Source organism: Pleurodeles waltl, chromosome 2_1 (genome assembly GCF_031143425.1).
Source record: "Pleurodeles waltl isolate 20211129_DDA chromosome 2_1, aPleWal1.hap1.20221129, whole genome shotgun sequence".
Lineage (NCBI taxonomy): Eukaryota > Metazoa > Chordata > Amphibia > Caudata > Salamandridae > Pleurodeles > Pleurodeles waltl.
The window spans coordinates 182,830,911-182,857,366 of record NC_090438.1 but is presented as its reverse complement, the minus strand read 5'-3'; the positions used below and the strand labels follow the sequence as shown (position 1 = coordinate 182,857,366).

Genomic DNA, 26,456 nt, shown 5'->3' with positions numbered 1-26,456 from the left:
GCTTTACTCAGGTGAAAACATAGCTCGACTTGAGAAGACTGTCGCCCCCTAATGGCAGCCGTAGCAGAGGCTGTGCGAGTCAAATCCGTGGCATCATCAGGTAGCGACACTCTCCAATGGCAGTATTTGTACCATTTACAACAGTACATACATTTTTGCCTGGAAATCATTCACTGGATTTAGCTGCTGTAACTACTACCACAGATGCTGGACCGAGGACATCTCTGGTCAGCAGGCAGGATGACCCTCCAGGGCTGCCCACTGTCACCACTGCTGTGTGCCTTTGCATCAGTGCCCTTGGCCGGTCAAGTGAGGAGAGGGGCCGATGGCGAGAACTACACCGGTCAGATGGGAGCCAATCAACCTGGGATGTCAACAGAAGACAATAACTCGCTGCAGGGTAAACAAACTTAAAATCCTGTGTGTTAATATACTCTCATATAATGTTATGTTAATAATTGGCCTGAATCAATCAACTACTTGAACCAAATATGGATGTTTTAGATTTGTTCGAGGCTTCCTGTAACGCTAAAAATGCTCACTAAGGTTTGTGACTCTGGGGGCTCAAAGGCCGTAGGGCTGATGAGTGTACCTTGCACATTTCCAAAAAGTGCAACTGGTTTTTAAACCGGACAAGTGGGATTTTGCAAGGATGATGAGGTTTGCATGGTCTCTATGAACTATATCTTCTGCTCAAGGTTGTTCAGCACTGCCACCTGTGCACTACGTTTTCACTGAGAGAAAAAAAGTTTGTCACACGATGAAGCTTCACTGACTTGTATGGAGAGAAAACCTATGTACTCATTTGATTTTCTAGGAATTTAAGCTGTATGCTCCAACTGACCGTTTTCTAGCTAGAAATTACAATTATCTTTGATCTTTTGTTGTGCTGCTTGCTAATTTGCATTACAAGCTAGTTGGACTTTAGGCTCCCCTACATGTGTTTTATTTTTAACACTGGGGAGGGCAGTGACCGCTTTGTGGTGACTACTGGAGTTCAGGAACGCGCTGTTGCACCATCAGCCCCCAGCATCGAGCTTTCTTATCCTGCAGAACAGCTGGGTGAGGGAATAGTTAATATGGAGGAGGTGAGGACTACAGAGGCCTGGTACCTGCAAAGTGAGCTCAAGCCAGTAGCAAAGACACTCTGGTAGCACTGCCCAAGGAGGATCGCGCACTGTGCTGTCTGCCTAGATCTCAGGACTACACTGGAGAGATGTGACTAGACCAAGTAAAGGGCATATTCACCACTGCACACATTGTCAGAGGATGGGGGGTGGGGGGAATTTCTGGCATACAGTGGGATGGTGCAAGCTACGGTAGAGGGGACCACAAAAATAGGACACAGACTGGGCCGCAGAACAGTGGCAGTTTTGCAAGATGACGTTTTTATGGCCAGATTTTTAAGAGCCGAGATACTACTAGCTAATACTCTGAAGTTTTAAGTCCTGCAAAAAAAAATGCATGCAATCTAGGTTTTCATCAGTTGTCAAATGGAAAAGCTTCCATTTCAAACTCGAATACTTTAAAAGAGGAAAGTGTCTGCTGCTTACATTCATGGTGCCATTGAGTTCCGCCACCGTTTCATCGTCTGTGGGAAACTGGTAGATTTGCACACCGTTGCTGACAAGTTCACTTGTGATTTTTATCTTGAATTTTGTGAGTTCGCTTTTGGAAATTGCATCCGATTTGGCAATAATTGGAATTATATTAACCTTAAAACAAATCAGATAACAAGTTAAGTAACTACATTCACATTGGTTTACAGTTTAAAGAAGTAACAAGATCCAATAACGGCAATAACTAATTTTAATAAAGCAGTTCTCTTGGTGCTTGTAACTACTAGGCACTAAGTATTACTATCACCCGAATCTGTAGTCTCAATGTCACCATCCTTGGAACAACAGAGGGCTGAGTTGGCTTTGTTGGTAACGGGCCCTTTACAGATGTCAGCAGCAAGCGGTTAACTCACTGGCCAATCCAGTCAACTTATGAAGGTTTATAAAACAGGACAGGCAAAATAAAATAAAAAATAGGCCATCTATTTAGGGCTTCTGTTAACAGTCATCACCAAGGTCACGCTATAGCTTGGCTGCTTAAAACAGGCAGAGATTCTCATAACATGGGAAATGCCTCATCTAAGTTAACTTGATTGTCGTACCTTACTATCCAGCTTCTTCATCGTCACTAGATCCAGCGATTTCAGCGAGTGCCCTGTAGGCGCGATGAAGTACAAGCAGGCGTGGATACGCGAATCGTGGTAATTGTGCAAAACCCGCTTGATCTTCAACTCTTCCTGCAGATAGGACTCAAACTGGGCATCTATGAATTCAACGATGGGCTTATAACTTTTAGAGGGGAGAAAAACACATGAAGAAAAGTATTATGTCTTGCACCTTGAAACTGCCACCTGGAAAATGATCATGAAATAGAAGGATTCCCTCGCAGTAGATGCTCTTCATAAGAACATTCCTAACCTGTCACTCCTTGCTTGGTATGAGAACCTTTGTAGGGAGAAAGGCAACCTGTGGGGCATGTGGGAGCATGAACATAATGACGAAAAATGAAGGCCACGTGGGCCTTTGTAAGGACATATGAAGACTAAGGACACTGAGCCCTTTTGTGGTGAAGGAAGGCGTGTGGATCAAGTCTTGGGAGCTTGCAGAAACAGTGGGCCTGTCCATCAAAGAGTAACCGACAGTTCTATTCATTTTGCTGGAGGAGTAAACACTAAGCCAGCAAGTAGACCCTCCCAGATCTGAACATGTGACCTTAAAGCTATATGCAGAAGCAATTTTATAAATATTTTTCTGCACATAACTGAAACATACCTACTTAAAACCAATCAAAATGCATTTGCCTCTGAAAGCAGGTAACTTCTTACTCAAAGGCCAACAAAGTTTCCTGGGCAATGCCAGGGGCGGATTTTGCTTCTTCCAGCCTGAGTCCAAAAGACTGATTTCCAAACAAGATCGGGCAAGGCATCCGCTGCAGGGGTTGGCTTCCTGTGAGGTTGGTGTACTCGCGGTCACTCAGCGATGTCCTTTGACTGGGGGGGCTATGGGTGCCCCAGCATCGCTCTGCAGCAGTACCCTGTCGATTCCCTCAACACGTCCTAGCACGCAGCAGAAGAGTGGCGGCGGTAGCCCACTCATTACCCTGAGGCAGCAGCAGCAAAGATCCCCAACTCTCTTTTTTTTTTTTTTTTTTAAACTGCCAGCTAAGTGAATTGGATGACCTTTTTTTTAAAACGCATGGAACGTTGGTAAACACTCACGTTCTCAACTTTGCAACCTCACACGCTGATTCACATATTAAAAATTTATGTAATTTGCGAAACGCGAAGTGAAATTTAGATTTAGGGGCCGGAAAGAAAGATACAGGTTGTCAATGCAAAATGAAAAATGTGTTTTTCAAATAGTTTCCCCACTCTGGAAATACTGGTAAAACTATTCACTTTAAGGCAAAATAAGAGCCTTTATTCAATAGCAAATAAATGGTTCACCTCTTCAGTATGAGTGTAGGTACAGAGATTTTTCTATAGGAAAAAACGCTTTTGCCATACAAAAAAGAAAAAAAAAAAAAGATGCTTCTGTAAAATTCTGTCATTACTCCAGAGGACACCTTGTCCAAAATTCTCAAGATCTTGGGAGCATGCAAACTTCTGGGGCAGACCCAATTCCTTGAAGCAGGCAAACATTTAAGGCATGCAGCACTTTCTAGGAGCTAGTGCTACCATTTAGAACAAACTGAACTGCGGTGGGAAAAGCAGACAATGTGGACTCTCCATAGGAGTTCGTTTTTGTGGGTTACAAGGGGGTGTATAGAGAGAAAAACAAGCATTGGCATCTTTGAAAAGGAAACCATTTTAATAGAATATTGGCTTAGGCCAGCCGGTGTATCAAGCTATTATTGTCAAACAAATGACAGCGCACAACATGTCCTTACCTGTCTTCTTTGTTGATTTGGTCGCCAAAGCCCACTGTGCTGACAATGGTCATTTTCAGCCGCACATTACTCTCCGTGAGGTCATACGTGTTGGATTTCAGCTGGACCCCAGGCTGTGAATGCGATGTTGGCTCACCTTCAAATTTGGTGTTAAATAAAGTGTCCATGAGTGTAGATTTTCCAAGACCCGTTTCCCCTTAGAATAAGGAAAGGACAGTCAAAAACCAGAATATTGGCATGGGTTATCCTAAACAACAGTCAGAAGCATGATTGGGGCAAAGAAACAGACCAGACCTGACTTCTACCAGCGGCGAATCTTACGCCAGCCCTTGACACAGACAGGCAGAAATGCCATTTCATGCCTGCAGTCGTGTTCATCATGGAAGAGTTGCACATCACCCAGCACAAGCCACCCTACGGCCTCTCTGGTGCCTCCATCTTCCCACTAAGTCTCCTTACTTCCCTCCTTCACCTCGTTCCTCCTGTATCTCCTCAACCTCCTGGCCACCCCTTTTATTGCTGATTGGACTAGAGGACACTGAAATTATCAGATCCCGAGACTGATGGAATGTTTGCCAATAATCCACCGTCTGCAGCATAATTTGCTAATCTCCACAAAAGTAAAATTCGTTTAGCTCCTCTAGGCCGTACTCTATTTAAAGGGACCTTCCAGCGAATAGAAAAAAGCAGTTTTTCTAACCCAATCCCTGAATCTCGAACAATAACCAACAACAGACATTCCAGAATGACTCCTAGTTTGATGATGTCTGCTTGGGTTTTGTGACACTGATATTCACCGGATGGCCTCTTGCTTAAATGCATGCTTAAATGCACTTTTGGAACCTGCTCACCCACACTTGCAAACCCTGAGGTAATTTTTTTTTTTTTTTTTTAAAAAGGGAATCACTCATTTATGATGGTTCGGGCAGACTAAAACTAATGTGATCACACAGCAGAATATGCAACGTGCCGGCTGCTTCATTTGCTAACAAGGCTCGTGTAGTAAATCTTTATGCCATTCAAGAGGGCTTAACACGACCGCAAGCACCGTCCTTGCTTCGCCAACACAGATGTACTCCCATACGGAGACTAGTACGGAAGATGCAGGTATTGACAACAGCATCGTAACTGAATGCCCGTCTCCTTTTCATCTCACCTCCTCTGTCCCAAAAACCACTTTCAACTCCTGACAACAAGAATAAAATGTATATATTGGCAAATAATTACAAATAGAGGAAGGGGGTGACAAATGTACCTTGAGCGATTTAAAGAAATGAACAGAGCAGCTGCCGGGCCTTGATGAACTCTTACAGAGTATATTTAAAGACTCTTATTTCATAATACAGAAATCTCACTGAAGGGCAGGACTAGTAAATAGTTATGTCCATAGTAATACAGGGATTGCCTTTTCATTAAAATATTCATAGCCAGAAGCTGTATGGAGCTTATCACTGCTGAGCAACTATAGTCATAAATAGTATCCGATTACAATTGCTGAAACCTACTTCAACATACATGATCACTGATTACCAGTTTCGTTTACAATACGCAGTTACTGCCAGTGTATGTAACCGTATATAGCTATATGTGACTGTGGAGCTATAGCAATTAAGAAAAGGTGGAAAGAAGCTTAAATACATTCTGAAAAGAAGCTACCTAAAAACAGTTTTAGTTTTGTGAAAACAGCCTGACGTCCTCAAATCCACAAACGTTTAATTGTTGATTAGGCCTTATATTAGATTTATTTTGTCATAACTGAATTTCAATATTTTTGTTACTGTCCACGTCATTTAACTTTCCAAAGCAGTCTTCTTGATTTTTTTTTTTTTTTTTACGATATGTTTTAGCCCTTTATGTTCCTATATTCTATAGGTCTTAATTTTATAGTTTTCCAGTTACTTTGGTGGCATGTTTCACAGTGCTCTGTGAAGGTGTAACGTCTGTCCTATCTCTTATGCGTTCCAGTATCCTTTGGCAAGGTATACATATCATGCTACCAATGTACGTCAGTCCACATGGACATTCAGTTATATAAACCACAAAGTTACTAGTGCATCACATCACTTTACATGTTTTGGTTATTGCCAAGTCTTATATTCTTTCATGTCCACAGCGGCCTTGCATGCTCTGCAGGGCAGGCATTTCCTGACACTCACTTGTTTCTCCATCAGCCATCTTTCCAATTTTTATTTTTATTTATTTTTTAAAGATTGAAAACGACTTTGCACTAGTTTGTCCTTTATTGCAGATGATCATGATAACAGGATGATTTCCATTTTCTAGATCTGGGACCCTCTTTAGAATCCTCTTGATTTTCTTCGCCTCCGCTGTTTACGTTGCTATCTTTCTTATTTGGCTGTCCCGTTTCATTGTTTTTGATCTTTTCTCTTTTTTTAGTGATCAATAACTAGGTGTGACCCCTCTGCTTTGCTCAAAGTCTATCTTTTATTCTTTCAGGATATTTCCATTCTGCAAGTTTCTTTTGCGTTTCTGTACTTGTGAATAGTTTTATCTTCATTGTACAAATTCTATGTAAGGAATACCGTGCTGTTTACCCGATGCAAATGGAAGACTTTTATAAACATACATTCCTAGTGTTGCAGTCGTTTTCTTTTGTTATAAGGAGGTTTGAACTTGTCCATTTCTGTGAAGAATGTTCATGTCCAGTTATAGTGCTCCTTTTCACTGATCTCTTATGTGAAGGGCAAGTTTAACTTATTGCTGCTCGGGATTTCAAAACATTGTTTAAACTCTTGATATGCGCCGTCTCATTAGCAAGGTAAGATCATTATTGAATGTTAGTCTTAGTATCATTTTGTTTAAGTATTTTTCATCTTTCTTCTCATGCCATATCCTTTTCCACCAGCCCTGAGAGAGGAGGAGATTCCCATGGATGCTCAACATTTGCTTGTCAAGTTGAGGGTTGAGCGGAAAAATGTTTTCCATTGTGACCAACATGTTGCATTTGTTTGCATTAACAGACTACACCTTGGTCTTGAAGTAATAGCCATCGACCCACAATATAGTCTGAAAATGTGTCCACAAGACTGTTGTAGCTCTCAAGTAAGAATTCAGCTCTTACACCATTGGTGCTAGGAAATAACTAATATAGGTAGGTGTTTTCAGGAACAGGCCCCCCTGCAGGAAAATTATGTGACATTCATGCGGATTTTGTGTATTCTTGTGTACTTTTGGCTGAAAATATAGCAAGAGGGTTACTGATGTTTCACTCTCATATTTTCACTCATCCTCATTAAATAATCCATTATCTTTCCACAAAGTTTGTTTTCCATAATTTATTTTATTGGATCATCATTCAAGTTTTCAGTTTTTTTTTGTTTTTCTCATGAGTTCTTTGTTGCTGATTACTACAATACTTGTCGCCACTTAATTTTCAATCTCCTCTTTTTTTGATTCTATGAGAGTTCTGCTTTCCTTCATTAAACCCTCATTTGTGGTATATGTGTAACCATGTATTTGTACTTTTTCCAGTTTGGAAGTGCAGGACATAATCAAGCTTATTATTTTAGATTACCCTTCTCCAGTTTGTAAGTTATAATAATGTACTTAGTACTTAAGACGTTCCGCATTGAAAGCTCTTTTTGCAATCCCCCAAATTCATTTAATGTCTGTAGATTATTTACACCAATCTGTAAGATTACATCTCCATCTACTTCACCTTTTCTCAAGTTTTGTCTTGTTCATTTTGGAGATCCTATGAATTAGCCAATTTTAATCTGTGTATGTATTTACACATATCTATCCTTGTATTTACATAATTCAAATGTGCAAAGGGGCAGAAGCGTAATCCTTTCTCCAGAACAGATATTTCAACATCAAGTTCTTTTTTTCCCGATTTCTTTTTCAGATAGGTTTTAGTAGCATCTCACCATGCCCTTCTTAAAGTGAGATCTCAACTTGGATCTTATTCCTCCCCTTGTCCGTTTTCCCGGTCTTGTTCTTCGTCAGTATACGTTTGGTTTAAAAAAAAAAAAAAAAAAAAAAAAAAAAAAAAAAAAAACTTGTCAATTTAGTGAGGCTGTAATCACATGTTGAAATGCCTTTCCCGTCACTTACTTCTTGTTCCAACCAGCTTGATCCATAGTCAGCTTCTATTCTTGTTTTGTCCAATTAGCACCTCTGATTTAGACTTTCTCACCTCTTTGCAAAGGTGTAATTTTTCCTTGTTCATAATCTTTATCACAAATGAATTTTCTTTGTTTCCTTTTACTTCATCCTCGTGTTTTTTTTTTTTTTTTTTTAAACCTGCCAACACCTAATTTTAGATTTTCCTCTTCTTCCTTCCGATTTAATTGTGTAATATCCTTTAAACATTTCATTTTTTAAATGTTTTATTTTTGTAGCTCTCTATGTGTCTGTTTGATCAATTTCCCATTAATCTTCTAAATGAGAAGTATCCTAAATCCCCATGAGAGTGCATGGGGACTGTATTTGGTTAGGAAAGATTTGTCTCACCATTTATTGGCCGATTACATTTTTCAAGTTGGAACATTTTTTGTTTGATTGGGACAAGCATTTCATTGTTAACATTCTGTGCAGGGTTATTTCGATATCACAACTTTCACCTACAAACAATCCCTTTGCTTTCCTATTGTGATGGGCCAACATGTCTTCCACTGTTACTATGGTCTATTACATTGAAGTACTCTGGGATATTATAACCTTAGGTAGCTGTTACCACCTTTCTGCGTTTGTCCTATGTCTGAAACTCAACTGTGTAACACTTTAATACACAAACACTATTCTGGTTACGTCTGTTCAATAATTTTCAGCCCCACACTTGCACTTGAAGGAATCGTTGCCTTGTGAGAGCGGCTGGCTCCCCGCCACCCTCCGATCTCACATCCTTCTCACTTAAACCACTTGGTTTGGTTTACTTCACTATTTCTTTTCAACACTGAATCGGTGGCTGGACCACTGAAACAGGCCACCTTGTTGTTGGTTCTTTGGGTGTTGCTGCGCTTAACTCTTTGTGCCAATGCCTGCCTCACAAAGAAAATGCAGTGCCACTTGGAAATAGCTCAAACACCATATTTATTTATGCACCATTGGCTTGCCCACAATCGCCAATACAGTCTTTATTTCCTTTATTTCCTTTCACCTCAAAATAGTGAAACCCATTTACCCAAGTGTGCAACTCTAATGGCCTTCTGGGAGATGTAGTTACAGTTTTGGTTTGTAAAATCTAGTTAGCTTTCTCTCTCGGTCTTTTTACACTTCTGTTGGCTCTTCAAGTTTGGCGCATGTTCAATTCTTAAAGTTTTAATGTACTTCACTTCGAGAGATACAACCATTGTTTATTGCTCTAACTACAGCTCACAGAAGACAACCGGGGGCACATGGCAGATCTTTAATCAAGGCTAACAGTTTGAATTTGGGGCCTGGAACCCTCTGATACCCATGTGCGAAAATATGGTAATTGTGGTAGAACATCAGCATTTTGTGTTTATTCCCAAGCAAAACAATCATGCACAACTTGTGCTTAGCACAGCTCACTCCCGCATACTGCGATTTAGTGATCGATAGTTTGCTTTGTTGCATCACTACGGCTGAACTGGTTGAAATGTAAACCTGACTTTACAAACTGGTTTAATCACTCAATCCTATTCTCAGTGAACATGGTAGTACCTATGACCAGCCCTCTTACCCACTGTTTTCTGGTGCACTCACTGGTAAGATAACTTTCCACAACAAGCAGCACGATGCACTTCATATAGGGATTTTTAAAATGCTAGTGGTGTTTGTGTACTTAAGCAGGGTTCCACAGTAATTTAATTTCGGATGGTTGGATTTAGAAGTCCTCAATAGCTTGCTCTGCTGAGTCTGACAGATGCTCCTCCTAGGCTTTAACAAACCACTCTATTTTGCGAAACCTGCGAACCGTTTGCCTTTTTCAAATGTCCCATGAAATTTAAGAAATGTCAGTAAAAAGGCACATTTCTAGAAGATCACACATTTTATAATGCATGGTTAACCAAGGACACAGGTTTTTAATGACCGTGAGCACATTTTCTGGGAGAACTTGATTTCAAAGTGTGAACAACAGACAACTGACGGTCGTTTTGAAAATACTTATTAGAACATCATGGCTGCCAGATTTTCTGATCTGGCCTGCTAACCCAGTCAGGAGGTAAAACTTTGAAAGCAATAACACCGCATGTTGAGGACATCCTTAAAGTCTTCTGAAAGAGGTGCAGTGCTGTAACTGTCAAACCCGAAGCAGCATACATAAATATCACACTTTTTGAGTACATAATAATATTAGGCGTTGGCAAAGCCAGTATGCCAGGGTTTAATGTGGTAAAAATTAAGGGAGAGATTCAGCAGTAAAGGCCAGAGAGGCCAATAGTTGGAATTTAGACCCTCATGCCATTCAATTCAAGCGCTTGGAGTGAACGCTGAAGGATATACCTAATTAGTCAACAGCACTGGGTGAGATTAATTCTCTAGTGTGTTCAGCCAAGACAAAAACAGGTTATTTACCTTCAATTAACACTCTTTCAGATGAACACTCTAGCCACACTTGTGTCACATGTGCACTAACCCCACTTAACTGCCTGACAGATATCCAGGACAGAAACTTCACATACCAAAGCAGCGATAGCAGCCTTCGCTCTGGTGTAATGCGCTCTCATACCTATAGGAGGCTGCTTCTTACCCTATACATGGCAGCTCTTAATACAGAGCATCATGCATTGTGGAATGGCCAGTTTCTATGTCGCCTTCCCCTTCTTTTCTCCAGAGAACCCCACAAAGAGCTGACTGTCCACCCAATGTTCCTTGGTCTGTTTGATGTAAAACTTGAGGTCCAAACAATGGAGTCACTGGGCCTCGCACCTCAAAAGAGGAAGAGCAAAGACGGTCGAAGAGTGATGGCTTGTGCAACATGAAAAGGCGTCACTACCTTCAGCAGGGAGAAAGCTGGAGTCCTTAACACCAGTTTGGGGAGGGAGGCTAGGCTGGGATAGTCTCACAGGTGCTAAACACTTGTCTTATTATGATGCCACTTCACCTTGGGACAATAACTATGGGAAGGGCAAGTACCAGCAGTTCACAGCCTCTGCAGAGGGTGCACATACCTGCTCCCAGCAATGCACAGTAAGCCTTAGTTGTACGACAGCAGCACATTCTGGTATTTTTGGGGAAAACGTACGGATTATAACAACAGCATCCATGACAAAGTGAGACGTGGCACTAGCCTTGGATAAGTGCAATTTATCTTGGCCAAACAGAACTGTTTGGCTACAGCGATTTTCTTACTCACAACCTGGAGCAGATTTCTCATTTATCCGCAGTTTACACAACGCCTGCTTAAGGAGAACCACCGCTCCTGGAGGGGGAGTGACTTCTCCAACCTACACCCCTGCATGTTAGACAGTCAGCCTCTCGGATGTAACCTGGGAAGAAGATATTGAAGCAATTCCATCAGACTTTCAAGAGTTATGAGAGTAGGTTACGAGACCACCTGTCAAAAAGGCACCGTAAACCATAAATATCTTGCCCCAGGTTAAAGACTGCATGAAATCATACAAAAATGGCCTTTGTGTATCCTAAGTAAACATTACATTTAGTCATCACCACCCTACACAAAAAAAAAAATCTCAAATTAATAAAACTCAAAAAACAAATAAAAAAACACTGCAGCACTAAAAAGTGGCAGACGCTATGGAACATTTAACTGTTCTATTCGTAATCCATCCTCTACTTGAGCACTCGAGACTCACTCGGATTTATACACAGGTATTATAAGCGTGACACGGTCCACTGGAAGTGTCTGAGAAAAGGACAACACGAGGCTCGGGTATTTGCCCTGTAAACCGATCATTTTAAGCTAACACAAAAGTGGTCCTTGAATTCACAAGCATGTGACCTGAGAAAGCAGATGTGCCCAAGGATTCCACGAAGAAGGCAAAGCAAAACAGAGTGAAGATTTGGTGATTGACAGGGTTTAATGTTAGTCTTGTAATCCGAGATACAAAGCCGCATACTTTGAATAATCCTGGCTGAAACGAAACATTGTGTTATCCATACACCGTGTGGCTGCCCTGCCTTTCGTTGAGAAGGTGAAAATATGGGTCAATGCAATGAAGAAAGTGTATATCTGGGAAATTAAAGCGCTGAACATGCCACGGGCGAGGACCCAGGAGCTGTAAAGGTAAATATAAATTACTTTGCAAAAAACTATGAGACATACCAACAAAATTAAGTCAGATTGTGCATTATATTGTGACGTGTCAGTCTGGGATTTAGCACATTATTTTGCACGAGATGGGTCTTCGCATCCAACTTGAACACAAGGACACATTTTGCACACAAAAAACAAAATCTCAAAATCACCCGGGACACGTAATGGTGTAATCTAAGGTATTCCGCATAGCAAGCCTGTAACACAAAATGTGAAACGCCCCTAAAAGCAAAATTGTGCATCACTGACACATGCCGGTCCAGAATTTTGCACTTTTCGTGCAAAGTAAATGTTTGCATCTATTTTGAACCAGAGGATAGGCTTCTCACAAAAAAAATAATTAAAAAAAAAATAATAAAAAAAAAAAGGATGGAAAATCACCCATGATGTAAACAGGTGTTTGATTTCTAGTGTGATACCTTTTTTCCCTGAATGAAATCTCAATTAGGGCGTTTTGTTTAATGGCATAATCACATGCGTTTTCCACAACAAGAGTGACACGAGATTGGGAAAATTATGCGGGATTATGGCGGGTTTAGTGTTCAGCTACTGACCACTCGAAGCACTATATATATAAATATAAACACACATTTTGTCTAATATCACCTATTGACGCTAGTCAAATTTGGAACTTCCAACATAATATGCACAAGGCTGAGAGCTTTCTTCTAGTCACCATCTGCTCTTAATTCCAGGTAACATTCAATCGCCGGTGAATGTAAAACAGATGAGACAGCTTAGACAGTCGCTGCAGAGTCTAGGAGATCAGACGGCGAGCCTTGCCTTCTTCGAAGCAGACTTTCCCTCCAGCTGCTTATGGGGCTGTGCCCAGATTGGAATGGGCACAAGTGTCTGTGCCCAGCTGTCCTCTCACTTTCGCATACAGCAAACTCTCATACCATTCACAAAGAATGCTGCTGCGGCAGACGCTGAACATTCCTATCGCGACAAAGTATGGCATAAGGATAAAAAAAAACAGTGAAAGGAGCGCGGCCCAGTGCGTGTGTACCGGCCTGTAGCATAAGGAGTATTTACGCAAAGACGCCATGGCCGTTCGATCCTTTGCAGCAAGCCATGAGTCAAGCCATGTATGTAACTAAGGACGCAAGCAAGGGAACGAAAAGTCCCCCGTCTACATGTACTTTCCTGTACAGATGGCTGGGGCTGGCAGAAAGGCATTATTCATGTTAACACATCCATGAAGTAAAACTCTATAATATACAGTTGTTCCACACGCATACATGCAACCGGAGACGAGGTCACCACGCGTGATGGGACCGAGGCGTGTGGTAGGCTTCAGGTCAGTGTCCAGGAGAGCCAATGCCCAAACCGAGCATTTATTGTCAAATTGCCTTTCAGTGAGTAACAGTTGCAGTGATCCCCCTCGAGGCTCTTCATGTCTACTTGAAGATGACCGCCAAAGAGTAGTACAGATACAAGCACGAGCCAACCTAAGGGAGGGCCGGAAGGATGTCACAAAGCGGAGGTTCAAAACCAGGTTCAGCAGGATGTAAAAGATGCAGTAACTCGTTTGTCAGAACCTCCCCACCAATGACGAGAGAAAGTCTTTATGAAGGTCCAACCCTCCCTGCCCAATCAGAGGATTGTTTTTTAACACACCCAGACTGTTAACAGTTTCCGCACCAACAGAGGATGGAATCTAGGGGAAATGCAAGCAGAGTAATCTTTCCATCTACATGGAAATCTGACATGTCCTTTGCACTGAAAGGGAGAATATCAAGGAGCATCTTGTTCTTGAAAGAAAACAGAATAGCGTGATGTTAAACACCTCATGAAGACAAAGCTTCCCAAACAATCGAATAGTAATATCCTATGCCACAGTAGCCCACGTAGTCTTGATGACTAGGCACCAGATAAAATGAATTTCCCTAGAAGCACAATCAACGCATAGGATACTGTGGGTGCATTGTGATTTCAAACAATAGCTCCACTTGGTTGTTCATTTCATATGGCTATTTATTGAGCACTAACCTAGCCCCAAAGTACAGCAGAGCGCGCTTTCTAAAAACACTATAATTAGCCATCATATGAGGCTACACGGTTATCAAGGTACATTTGGAAAGAGAACTGGGGAAATCGAGTATTTAAAAAAAAAAAAAAAAAAAAAAATACAAAGGGGATCAGAAAAACACCTGCAGTGAGGAAAGTAGGAACGATTGATCCTCTAGGAGGGTGTAAAGGTTGTGAAGAGGAAACTATGATCCATTCCTAAATTACAACAAGAAGGCCAAGTTTGAAGTGCAGTAAAGAGTTTGTTCCAGAGACTCAGTCCAGACACTGAGAAGGCCTGCTGGTATGCGTCATCTCTGTTGGCCTCTTGGATTTCACGCCTGGCTAGGTAGGGGCTTCTAGAAGTGCTGGTGGGCTACCAGATACATTGAGCTTAGAAGTACGGCAACTGTATTCTGTTGCTTGATCCATAAGACTATCACCCAAGTAAACCCTAAGTGGAATCTGGCAAAAAGGCGAGCCAATGCAGTTCCCTCAAGGTGTGGGAGATGCGCCTCACAGGTCATTAGCCAAGCAGTTGCTTGAAAAAAGGCTTTAACTAATGCCAATGACAACAATGAAAGAACAGACTATAGTGCCGGCTCAGTTAACATGTGAAAAGACATGGCCTTTGTTAGCAGTTATTAAAGCAGAAAAAAGCAGGGCCATATGAATAGTAGATATGTACTACAAACATGCCCATGCCATAGCAAACAAATTCAGTTTACAGTCCCAAAAATGCCAGCTCTCTAATTTTAGGCACATATCACAGATCCATACTTTTCAGTTTACTGACTTTAACTGGCATGATCCCAGAAACACAGCACACTATGTCCTGCCAAGCAAAACTCTGCAAGGACGCCTATGCCATTCCAAAATGCATCCACACTGTTTTAAAGAACTCTAAGCAGTACTTGATTGAAAATGACGAAACTGAGTGCAATAATAGGTCTGAAATCCTGGCCAAACCAGGGAGTCAGTCAAGTAATCAATATCTAGACACAGTCTACATAAGCGTAGAAATGAGACAGTCTACATAGGCGTATACACGAGAAAAAAAATCACAGTTCAGAGCACATAAAAAACCATAGCGGCGTTGCACCAGTCAGAACAAGCCATAATATCTTCAGTTACTGACTCACTACTAAGAATCAAACAAAACACAGAGCCATTGTGATAGCCTACATAGAAGCCTCACAACCATGGCTCAACCTTCTCCGCTCTTGACCTGCTTATGTTCTCCATTACAGATAAACTGCAGTTAAAAGCCCTTGGTCACTTCCGGTTTCTATTTTTGCACGGCAGTTTGATTTTACTGTAATGGAGAAGTACAGCTTTGTGATGTCCATTTCTTGAGCAGTTCCCTTCATTGTTCTAGTTTCAGTCTTACTATGGTAGTGTGGCGAAATCCTGATTGGAGTTTATGGATGAAGAAAGGCAAGTGCCTCCGTGATGAACTAAAGAGTCAGGATTTTTTTTTATATCCAGAGTTCTCTTTCTACCGGGTCGGCTGGGTAGTGGTGTCTATATTGGAGTGCGGTGGTCCAGGCTGAAAGAGATCATGCCAATTTACTATGGAAAAAAAACATGGCTAACTCGTCAGGTTGGCAATGCAAGGTCATCCTTCAATATCCAGCCAAAAAATCAATTCCAGGATCATAAAGGTGGAGAGGAAGGTGTCACTGCATAAGCAACCAGATAATGAGGTCTGCCATGTTCTTGTGTTATAGTGAAAGGCCCAATATGCAATAGGTAACAGGAGGTGCAAGATCTTTGAGAGCAGGTACGTGCCTGTTTTCATAGGACTCCTTTGATGTTGGGTCTGTAGGCAGTAGTGATGGCGTGGTTTGTTTATTAGGGCTAATGCTGTAATTGTGGCGATCACCAAACTGTGCTTAGTCATGGGTGAGGAGTCATGAGAGTACCAATTCAGGCCACGTTTCTGCAACTATGAGCCAGGAAAGGTTTCACTCAGTCACTACTAGGTTTGTTGGAATCATGTACTAACCACCCCAATTTCACAATTCTGGGGGATTTCAATTTCTGCCTAGAGGATAAACATACGGAATACTTGAAAGGCAACCTCAAAAGTTTTGAGCTTACACAGAAGATAAAAGATTCCCACGCATGAAGCAGGCCACACACTAGACAGCATTTTCACTAGCAACCCCGATTTATGAATCAGTAAAATGTTGCCTCTAGCCTGAACTGATCATTCGGCCATTTTTTTTTAAGCTGACTAGCTGTAGTCTAAGGCCAACAGTTTCGAAGACCCCAGCTATTTTAAAATATCACCCCTGAAAAAATATAGATAATTTAAAACTACATCAACTGTTACACAACACCGTCCACCCTATGGCTGAGGAAGTCAAGCAAGCTACAGCAAACTATTTTAAATGGATTGAGGCTTCTGTCACCCAATTAGCCCCTCTTAAAGTTAGGTCTAACCATAGGCTTACACCCTCGTCTCCGTGATATTCCCAGGAACTTTGAGAAGTTCAAAGAAAATGCAGGCATCAAGAACAATGTTGGTGCCTGAACTACAGCCTAGAGGAGAAAATAAAATACAATACAATTCTATGATAATAGTATAGAATGCAAATACATATAGCCACAACCAATTTTTTTTTTTTTTCCAAATAAAATCATGTCATCAGGCAATTCACTAAGGAATTTTAATACTGTAAAGTCTTTATCCAGAGTTAGTAATAAAACTAAGATTACCCCGGACCAGCTGCTATGTGATACAATAGCAGATTTCTTATTCTCTAAAGTAAATCAACTGTATCAAGAATTCATGACATCAGATAAGACAGTCCCACCCCCAACAAACGAAATAGACCAGACATCTATAAAAGATCTTTTAAAGGCTCTTTCCATTTTATCGAGTTTCACTCCACTTATTGAGTTGCCTCTCTGATAGAAACCACTAAATCAGGTGCCCCTTCTGACCCCTGTCCTCCTCAGGTGCTTCGTCACGTTTCAGAATTTATCTCAGCCCAGCTTACTTTGTTGCTTAGTAAGATTCTAACCTAGTGCTGTTTTCCAGATGCATGGAAAAGGACATCTATTTTACTACTCCTGAATAAACTCTCCTTAGACCCTTTGGAGGTGAAGAATTAAAGGCCAATATCTTGTCTTCTGCTATCGGCCAAAATCTTGGAAAAAGCTATTAACAAGGGAATGGTTTCCTTCCTTGAAGCCAAAAATCGCTTTGATATGGCATAGCATGGTCTTAGACCTATCCATCGTACAGAATCAGTACTCTTGGCAGCATTGGAAGAAAACAGAACCATTGTAGATCAAGGAAATAGCGCAGCCTTGATCCTATTGAATTTGTTGGCCTCATTTGACACAGTACAACATGCTCTATTGATCAACAGACTCGAGAAGACTGGTATTAAAGGGACAATCTTAAAACTTATTAGATCATTCCTAACCAGTAGAGAACATGTGGTGTCTCTGGGGATTCTATTTCAGCCCCCTTTCTATCTTCTTTGTGGGGTCCCTCAGGGATCCTCACTTAGCCCCACATTTTTGAACCCATACGTCACTCCTCTGACCGAATGGATTAGAGCACATGGGTTTCTCATTCTGTTCGTATACGGACAATACCCAAATAGTGGTATCGGTTTCATCGGACTAAAAAAAAAATTGCCACACAACTTAACGCTATGAGCAGCATTGCGAATTGAATGCACAATCACTGTTTAAAGTTAAACTCTGACAAAACAGAAGTGTTACTATTTGGCAGGGACTCCTCCTTTTGGAATACTTCATGGTCTGCCAGCACCTGTTCAGAAAGCAAAGAACCCCGGGGTCGTGTTCGACTCCAAGCTTACCTTCAGAGAGCAAACCAATAATGTTGCCTCTTCATGTTTCCTGACCCTACGAATACTAAAGAATATTCTCCCTTTTACTCCACTTGATTTTCGAAAAAGTGTCATCACTGCACTGGATACATATCAAAACTGGAATACTGCAATGCCCTATAGGTTGGCTCTGAAAACCGCATTCTAAATAAATTCAGATTGCAGCAGACCGGCTTATATTGAAACTTCCAAAACACTGTTCAGGGTCTGAAGCAATCAGAGGGCTGCACTGGTTTCGTATTAGATCCCAAATGTGTACACCGTCATAAGCTGAAAGTGCTATTTTAGTGCTATAAGAAGATGGACTCCCCTTCTACAGCGGGGTCCTGGGTGTTCTCCCAGATTTCATTTTATGGAAGAACATTTAAAGTATCAGGACTATGGTAGAAGCCCAGAGTGAAGGGGACAGAGGAGACCATGGATGTCAACAAAAATCAAAGATGGGAAAGAGCTTTTAAAAATCTTTGTGTTTGTGCTGGGATTCTGCTGGTCAGAGGTGGCTGGGGTGAGGGTACTTTTGAGAAAAAAAAAAAGGGGGGGAATGGGGATCAATAGCTTCTTTAAGGTAACCAGAACTGTTCCTTCACCAAAGGAATGTGACCAAACGGTTATGAGTGGAGCCACGATGTGTGAATCCACTCCGAGAACGATATGGGTGTAATGTCTTCAAGTCAGGAGCTGTCACACAGACTTAAGGATGTTCTTCCTTGATATCACTGTGAAAGGCACAATGAGGTGGCTCGTTTACTTTCACATTGTTTTGCAGCTGCTTTTTCTGAGGAGGGAGGCTTTCAAGAAGATCACAGGAACGGATATTACCATAACTGAGGAAACATAGGACCCGTCACAGCACATTGCACTGACCACTTGTTATGTACATGTTTCCCACATGAAGAGGAACTGTGATCTTCAACATAGTCAGAAAACTCTTATCATATTGTAAGCCTGTGTTGGCTGGCTACTTTGCTCCCTTAATACAATTATTAATAATAAAAGGATTGACGCTGAGTTGAATGCTATATATTGATAGATAACAATTCTACTTTACTGTTAATTAATTTGAGTGTTTTGCCTTCACAATATTTTTGATTACACTGTTCACAGTCGTGTTACAGGTGACTTTTGTGATGTTGCCAATCAAGTTCGACTTGCAGTTCCAGACTGCATTTAGCAACTTAGTGAGCTTGGAAACTGTTATCTTCGTTTCCCAATGCGTTGCCTTTGAGGTACAACAGTCTCTACAGATTTCCCTGAAGAGATGAATCACTTTTCCAGGGTGATATACCATTTTGGTTTGAGCGACCTGGAGGAACCATTTGGACAGTCAATGGTTCCTAACGCGGGTGCTTTGTAAAGCGGCGCGGAGGAGGTGATCGATTCTAACGACCGCAGGAAGGCAATGTACTGAGATTAGAACTCTGCATCTGTAACGTCTCCAGAGCTATACAGGAAACTGCAGTGGATTTTTATAATATAATTAAATTATTGATATTGAGCTATGGGCCGACATGTTTTAGTGACAGAGTTCTGGGTTACCATTTCTAATTATTCACACATAAATGGCTTTCTAAAAGACGCAAAAAACCACAGAGCGCCCAGGTCAAATAAATCAGGGCGTAGTGTCGCCTATGCTCGCCTGTGCACAGCGAGGAAAGCTTCATAACATCTGCCGTTCATGAAAGTTCACCTAAAGTTGCCTTTCTTTCGTTCCTTTGGCAACCTAAATTTCGTTTTAGGTGTTTCCAATGAGACTCTAGTTAACCCCTTATTCTTTTCACATTCTCCATGGTAAAAGTTTTAAATCCTACTGCGGCATTCTTGGTCACGCTCCTCACCCCCGTGTTGGTGGCCAGCCCGGTCCAGTGTCACTTCAGGCCTGCTCACTCCAGAGCCAGCTGGGTAGCTGGGCTGCTCTACTTCACCAGGTCTGCCCGGGGAGTCATGCTACAGGAGTGGCGGCAATGAAAGGATGAGAGTAGTAAAATACTAAGGAGAATAAAGGTGGCTTGTGGGCCGCACTTGGCATGGCCAGCACGCAAGTGCGACAGATTACGCTTCACAGATAAACAGGAAGAGGGAAGCCAAAAAGGACCACGTGTACAGACCTACTTTGTTCCTCATCATGAGCCACCTTTTCATACTGATTTGGGTGGAAACTGGAGTTTCTGCAAAACAGTTATTTTGAATCCCAGAGCAATAGCGCCCGTGGTGGCGACACTTCATCGTTTAATGGGACACATCGTCCAGACCAGCTCTTAGCTCTGAAAACGGCCCATAACTACCGGTCCGATCCAGTAATTTGGTGGTGACATTCCTGCATCTTGCCCCATTCTATAAGGGCCTACAAGTAATCAGGTCATAATCCCAGATAATACTGCTAGATTTTATCACTACCTAGTATTATCAAGGATCAGTAATACTGGCTGCACGGTTACTGAATGTAGTTTTTCCTCCAAAAAGCAACCACTCCTAGCAAGAGCTTTGACTGGTAAAATGCCACTTTGCATCATGTCCTCAGTTCTGGTAAGTGGCATTAAAAATTGCACATTTTTGCTATCATAGAAGAAAGGTTCGATATTTACCCAAGAAAAATTGACTGGACGCCAAACTCCGCTCTCATCAATTTTCAACTTCAAACATCCTTCAACATTTACTCTCCTGATCGCTCAATTTTACACAATTGGATTTATTCTTTGAGTGTGCTTTATTGCCTCCTCTACCAATACCTGTCCTTGAATTTTAATAACTATGGGGGTATAAAAGATTTCCTACCAAGGAGCATCTACCATCTAAGGACTACAATCTCCCTTCACCTGTGTGACCCCCTCACCCTCTCATGAACCAGGAGCACACCACAGCTTTGTTCCGTGGAAGAGAACATGTATAGTAAGTGAAAATACAATTAAGATGTTACGACGAAAACATGAATTTAATGTCCATCTTCTTCACAGTCTAAAACACTCAACTATCATTGATAGGTTAAATAACTTTAAATCCAATTAGACTTCTTTAGTCAACATTCTTTAAACCAAGCACTTAAATCTGCCCCCCAAGGAAGGGCTCATTACATGGTAGATAAAATGCCAATTACTGTGTCCTAAATACATATAACTTAATTTAAAGAATCCCAAATAAACATTTCTCTACCGCCAATTATTCTTGGTCGTGCTCCTCACCCCAGTGTTCTGCTTCATTCATCCAGACCCATTTCTGGGACTGATATAAAGTATCATAAAATAAAGTGCACCAAGCAACCAATGCTTTCGGGGTTTGTCAAGTAAAAAACAAACTTGAAAGGAAAAAAAAAAAAAAAAAAAAAAAAAAAAAAAAAGAAGATCGCACCAGGAATACATGGGCTAAAGATAAATATTTCACATAAAACCTTAAACACCAAAAACCTTCGGGGGGAGCTTGGGGAGGGGAGAGAACGAAAACTTCTGTACAACAGTGTGGGCAATCATTAATTTGACCAGGAGTCCTCCAGCTGTGCTAAAGTAACTACAATGGGAAAATAAAAAAACATAGTAAATTGCCAAATCTCTTGGCTTACTAATGGGCATGAAGAGGCCCAGAAGAACTATTCTTGTAGCATCAGCTAGTGACTATTTATCATATATATTTACTGATAGAAATACAGCAAAATATCTCCGAAAGGGACTATCAGCACATTTTACAAACACCGGCTCTCTACTGCAAAGATGTAGGCAATGCTTGCCTGGAAACCTGCCGAAGAAGTCCAGAAGTCAAGTAAGTCCGGCTGATCTCTGGTTCTTCCACACTGGACATCTTTGAAGAGAGACCAGAGCTTTCAAGAAACCCAAGCACTGCACATATGTAGCAGGATTCTGCCTACAAGGCGAAGTGTCTCTAAGGCGCCTCCTAACTACCCCCTAAATATAAACCCCCAATGTTCTCAAACTAACTCTGTAATTACACAGGCAACACAAGTTCTTCCGCTCCCGAGGGATGTTATCTTCTGTATAAGATTTATCTCAATATCTCAGTATTTCTGAACTAGGATGGAACAACACTCTGTGGCCCTTCGCAGTATCCTTTAAATAAACATTTACAGAAAACGTGTATATCGGTTTACCAGAACACAATTCAAGTATTTGTACGAGTTGTCCTTGCCTTGCGTGCAGCACTGAGTTGACTGAGTGTACAGCAGTAAGCTGGGTCAGGAGAGCAGGCTATTAACCTACTTACCAGCATAATCAATACTCTGTTTAGCAAACACACACAGTGAGAGAATTTCCTCGTATAGAAATACTCACCCACGCACAGGATGTTGAAACAAAAGCCATGGCTCACGGATTTGTTCACCAGCTGGTCCGGCATGCTGTCAAATCCTACGTGCCCGGCGAGGGGGACATTGCGGCAACCTTCACCCTGAAACAAACAAATCGACACAGAGCAGGTAAAACACTGCAGCCAGCACCAGTAGCTTACGCCTACTGGCCATAGACCCCATCCCAAAACAGAATAAACGCCCAACCAAGGGATCACATCTAAAGTCCCAGCTTGCCGGAAATGGTACCTTTGTGCTATTATTAATCAACACTTTAATATTTGCCCCTAAAGAGAAACCACAGAAAGTTCTGCATCACACGGTTTGACTTACGTCAAGAAGTGATTTCCTGCCTCTCAAGCTTTCAGAAACACCAACCACCAGAGGACTGATAAATGCACATACAGGACCACCAAGAGTAGAGCAGACAGACTTAAAGTGGCTCGCTGTAGAAGTAAGAAGGCTCGCCTTGAAGAGCAAACTTTTTCACTGTAATTCATCGTATGGAAAAAAAGACTTGTAGGCTAAGCTCCTATAACTAGTTGTTAGGACTGTGGCAATGTGCTACTGGTGGCTGCAAATGAGCCACTTCTGTCAAGACTACAGGTGGTGCAGAATACAGCAGCCCATTTGGTAAGCAATCTCCCTTCTGGCTCCGCCTCCGAATCAACTCTTGGAGCTTAACTTTAGCTCCCTAATAGAAAGCGTGGCCTGTGGCCTGTTTAAACTTCTCTGCTATGCGCATTAAGCTTTTTAAGGAGATAACCTTGACCAGAGATAGACGAGGGTATCGTTTACTATCTGGACAGGTGCCTGAGATCATCTAATAAGGCACTAGCAGTAAAAAATGTTCAACTCAATGTGGGCCATTCTTTCTCATATTTATCCTCATACCACTGGAACAAGTTATTTCAAATTCCTTCCTGCCAGAATCATATGATTTTTAAGTAAATGCTGACAATCTGGTTATTTTAAGGCTTTCGTAACCTCCAGCCTCTGCGACTGTGGCATTAGCACCAAGATACTCCCTTAGTGGTGAGTTGGTACGCAACATAACACACAAAACACCACCCAACCCACCCCCCCTCCACACCAACCCCCCCAACCCACCAACCCACCAAACCCCCCCCCCCCCCCCCAAACCCACCACATAACTCTGCCCTTGAGCGCTGTGTAACTTCCAATTACTTTTTTATGTGAGGATAGTTGCCGTGACCAATCCTTTTGCTTTTTTGGTGCAGTAAATATTATTGAGTGATCTTCAATGCAGACTAAACTAAAGAGTATCACATAAGGAAAGCACTGAAAACTCATTTACCCGCTGTAGATTAGCCCTTTTTCCTGTATTGGTTTCAGAATAAAGTTTTAAAGGGACAGCAAAATGTTCAAAGCCGACCTGTGCAATGTGGGGTTAACAACGCACTTTGGCACAAAGATTAACGTGGGCACGGTTCAGAGATGCCACCTGCGAGGTGGTGAGCTAGACACCGGTCACACTACCTTCCAACCAAACAAAACCCCTGGCATACCATTCTACCCGTTTGCAAGGTGTCCCGGGGCCGCACCAGGGGTAGGTAGCGCTATTTTCATTGCCAATGCAACACATATTTGTGCCTTAGTCAAGCACTGTGGCTCTATGGCGAACCTCTGCTTTCCGTGAGTTTATTAAAAAAATAACTCCAGTGAGTCTGAAATGATGTGGCACGGACGCATCACAAAGGATCGATCAAGGGTCAGCTAATTGAGGGTCACAGGCGCCTATTTTTCTGTGCAACAGAAGCCCAAAGGGTTCCAATATTGATCGGCCATCTGTGTCCTCACACTAATCAACCTCCGCCTTTCATCGTCTCCTTTTAACCTGGTTCATAAATTAAGTCACGCGCTATTTAGAGCCACGGCCATCAATTACTCGGCCCCTGAGTGCTTGTAGCTGCAGATGTACGGGTCTATTTGTCGTGGGTGTGCCACAAAACATGTCCCACAGTGGTGTCGGTGGCCAGATGGACACACCTCGCCTAGTCCAGTTAGTGCACGTGGCTTTGCTTTGGGGGGAAAAGGTGGCCTGCATTCCGAACCCTCAGTGAGGGGAAAACCTTTAAAAAGGTCCCTCATGGTGTGTCCTGGGCAGACGGCTGACTCTCCGCCTAACCCTTTTGGAGTTCTCTAGGACCTCTACTGCAGGGGGAATCTCTGCACTTTCCCAGTGGTGTGAATAGGAGGGCAGAAAGTATGTGGCTGGTTGCCTTCGGTGCCTAGCTAGACTAGCTCTTGCTGGAGCATTGTGGGTTTAAGGGTGTTGTGACTGGGAAGAGGGCCGTTGATTAATTTACCTCAACCTATGTGGCTGCTCCCGTGCTAACTCTTGCTCTCCAGAGCCCCCATTCTCACAGGCGGGGTTCCTGGTCTTTGCAATGCTTTCTTTTTTAATAACTCGTTCCTCTTCTTTGAATGGTGTGAGTTGGTCACTTACATTCTTAGGAAAGGCCCTTGGTGTGGACCTCCCAGGATTATGGTCCTCAAGCCCATCAATCTTGGCGCGAGGACTTCTGCGAGGTTCGGGCTGAGGGAGCAGGATGTGTGGCAGGGAAGATTGAGGCTTGGGTGTTCACGGTGGTGTATGATAGGCAGCTTGTGGTTGAGCTACCATTAAAAGGTAGAGGATACTGCTGTCCATGAACTGGAAGATGCTGAGGGTGATAAATCTCAGGTCAGCATTATCTAGCTCGTTGTGCATGTGAGCAATGTGGGGTTGTCCACGGTACCTCCACTACTCAGTTCATGAAGGTTGTGTGCGCGCAAGTGTATAAATAAAAGTGTTTTCATGCACGCAGTGCTGCCCTGGTGATTACGAGTTCCTTCTCAGCCAGCTTTTACATTGCAGAAGCACTACCACGTAAAGGCTGGTGGGGACAGGGTGCAAGGGCCCCTATAACCAGCCCCATTGCGCTTTTCACTGTCTGCTTTGCGACAGTGAAAAGCATGACGGGTGCTGGTGCACCCTACGCACCGCAACAGTTGCAATGCTTCCTGTTGGCCCAGAGGGCAGAAACTCAATTTCTGCCAGCTGACCCAACGGGAAACTCGTGATAGGGGCCACGGGAAGGGGCCGCACTGGCGTAACCGGACCGCGGGATTTCGGCAGATGGCCTTTTCCATCCGCCAAAGTCGTAATTAGAGGCTTAGTGTTATTTCCAGGTTTGGTTTATAACTAGCGGCGGTCTTAGAATAATTTTACATGTTCATTTCATTTAAATTTAAAATAATAAAATTACATTTTATTCAGGACTTAATTATCTTAAAAAATGTTCATTTAATTTAGGTTAATGGTCAAACTTTTCCTTCGGTACGAAAAAAGGTGTTGTTTGCTTAATCCAAAACGAAAGTTAATATTAATTTCATACAATTTAATTGTGTGTTAGATTATTGTATTTTTATTGAATTCAAATGAGGGTTAAGACTATTTAATTTACAGTCACTGTTAGAATCAGATTAATGTCATATTTTGAATTGAATTTACTGTCAGGGCTGGCAATAATTTAATGTCGGGTACACAATGTTTACCAAAAAACGCTTGTTTTTACTTTATTTATATAATTTAACCCACAGTGAGTATGAATTTAAATTATTTGTATGGTTAGGTTGGGGTCAGCATTAAGAACTACATTTTATTAACTTTACTTCAAGATCCTGGTTAGCATTATCTTTAGGGTGGAGTTGCGTGCTTGTTTTAATGCAACATAGGATTCATGTAAGGGCAAAGGTCATGGTTTGCATTAGGGCTAGCAATATTATTAAAAGGCAGGGTTCCAAACAACAGGGTCTGATTTTAGGGGTAAGAGGTCAAAGTAATGATAGTATGATTAGGCTATGGTATGGGGAAATAATGGTCTCCCTAGTGATGACCTACAATGCTTTGAAAGCACAGGTGGGAGGAGTGATCTGAACGTGGTTCATACAACAGGCCCGCGGCCCAGCTTTGAAGATGCTGCAACTTCATTGCCATGTACAAAGTAAAGCTCACGAGGATGATATTGGCATAATCGACCCCTAGTTCTAATCTGCTGTGGGAATTCTAAGTAAAGAACGGTTTTAAGGTAGGACTTTGTAGGACAGAAACCAGTTCTTTACTGTG

At 42.1% G+C, this 26,456-nt stretch overlaps 1 protein-coding gene across 7 annotated transcripts in view; it reads right to left on the bottom strand.

Annotated features, from left to right (window-relative positions):
- The window catches only part of SEPTIN6 (septin 6), a 148,682-nt gene that overhangs the window by 76,517 nt on the left and 45,709 nt on the right, over positions 1 to 26,456 (bottom strand). For all 7 annotated transcript variants that reach the window (XM_069212277.1, XM_069212263.1, XM_069212288.1 and 4 more), the window contains exons 2-5: positions 22,311 to 22,425; positions 3,949 to 4,144; positions 2,162 to 2,348; positions 1,554 to 1,715 (exon numbers count right to left, since the gene is read on the bottom strand). In XM_069212277.1, coding sequence (XP_069068378.1) covers positions 1,554 to 1,715; positions 2,162 to 2,348; positions 3,949 to 4,144; positions 22,311 to 22,425 — 660 coding nt within the window. The remainder of the gene's footprint in view (positions 1 to 1,553; positions 1,716 to 2,161; positions 2,349 to 3,948; positions 4,145 to 22,310; positions 22,426 to 26,456) is intronic.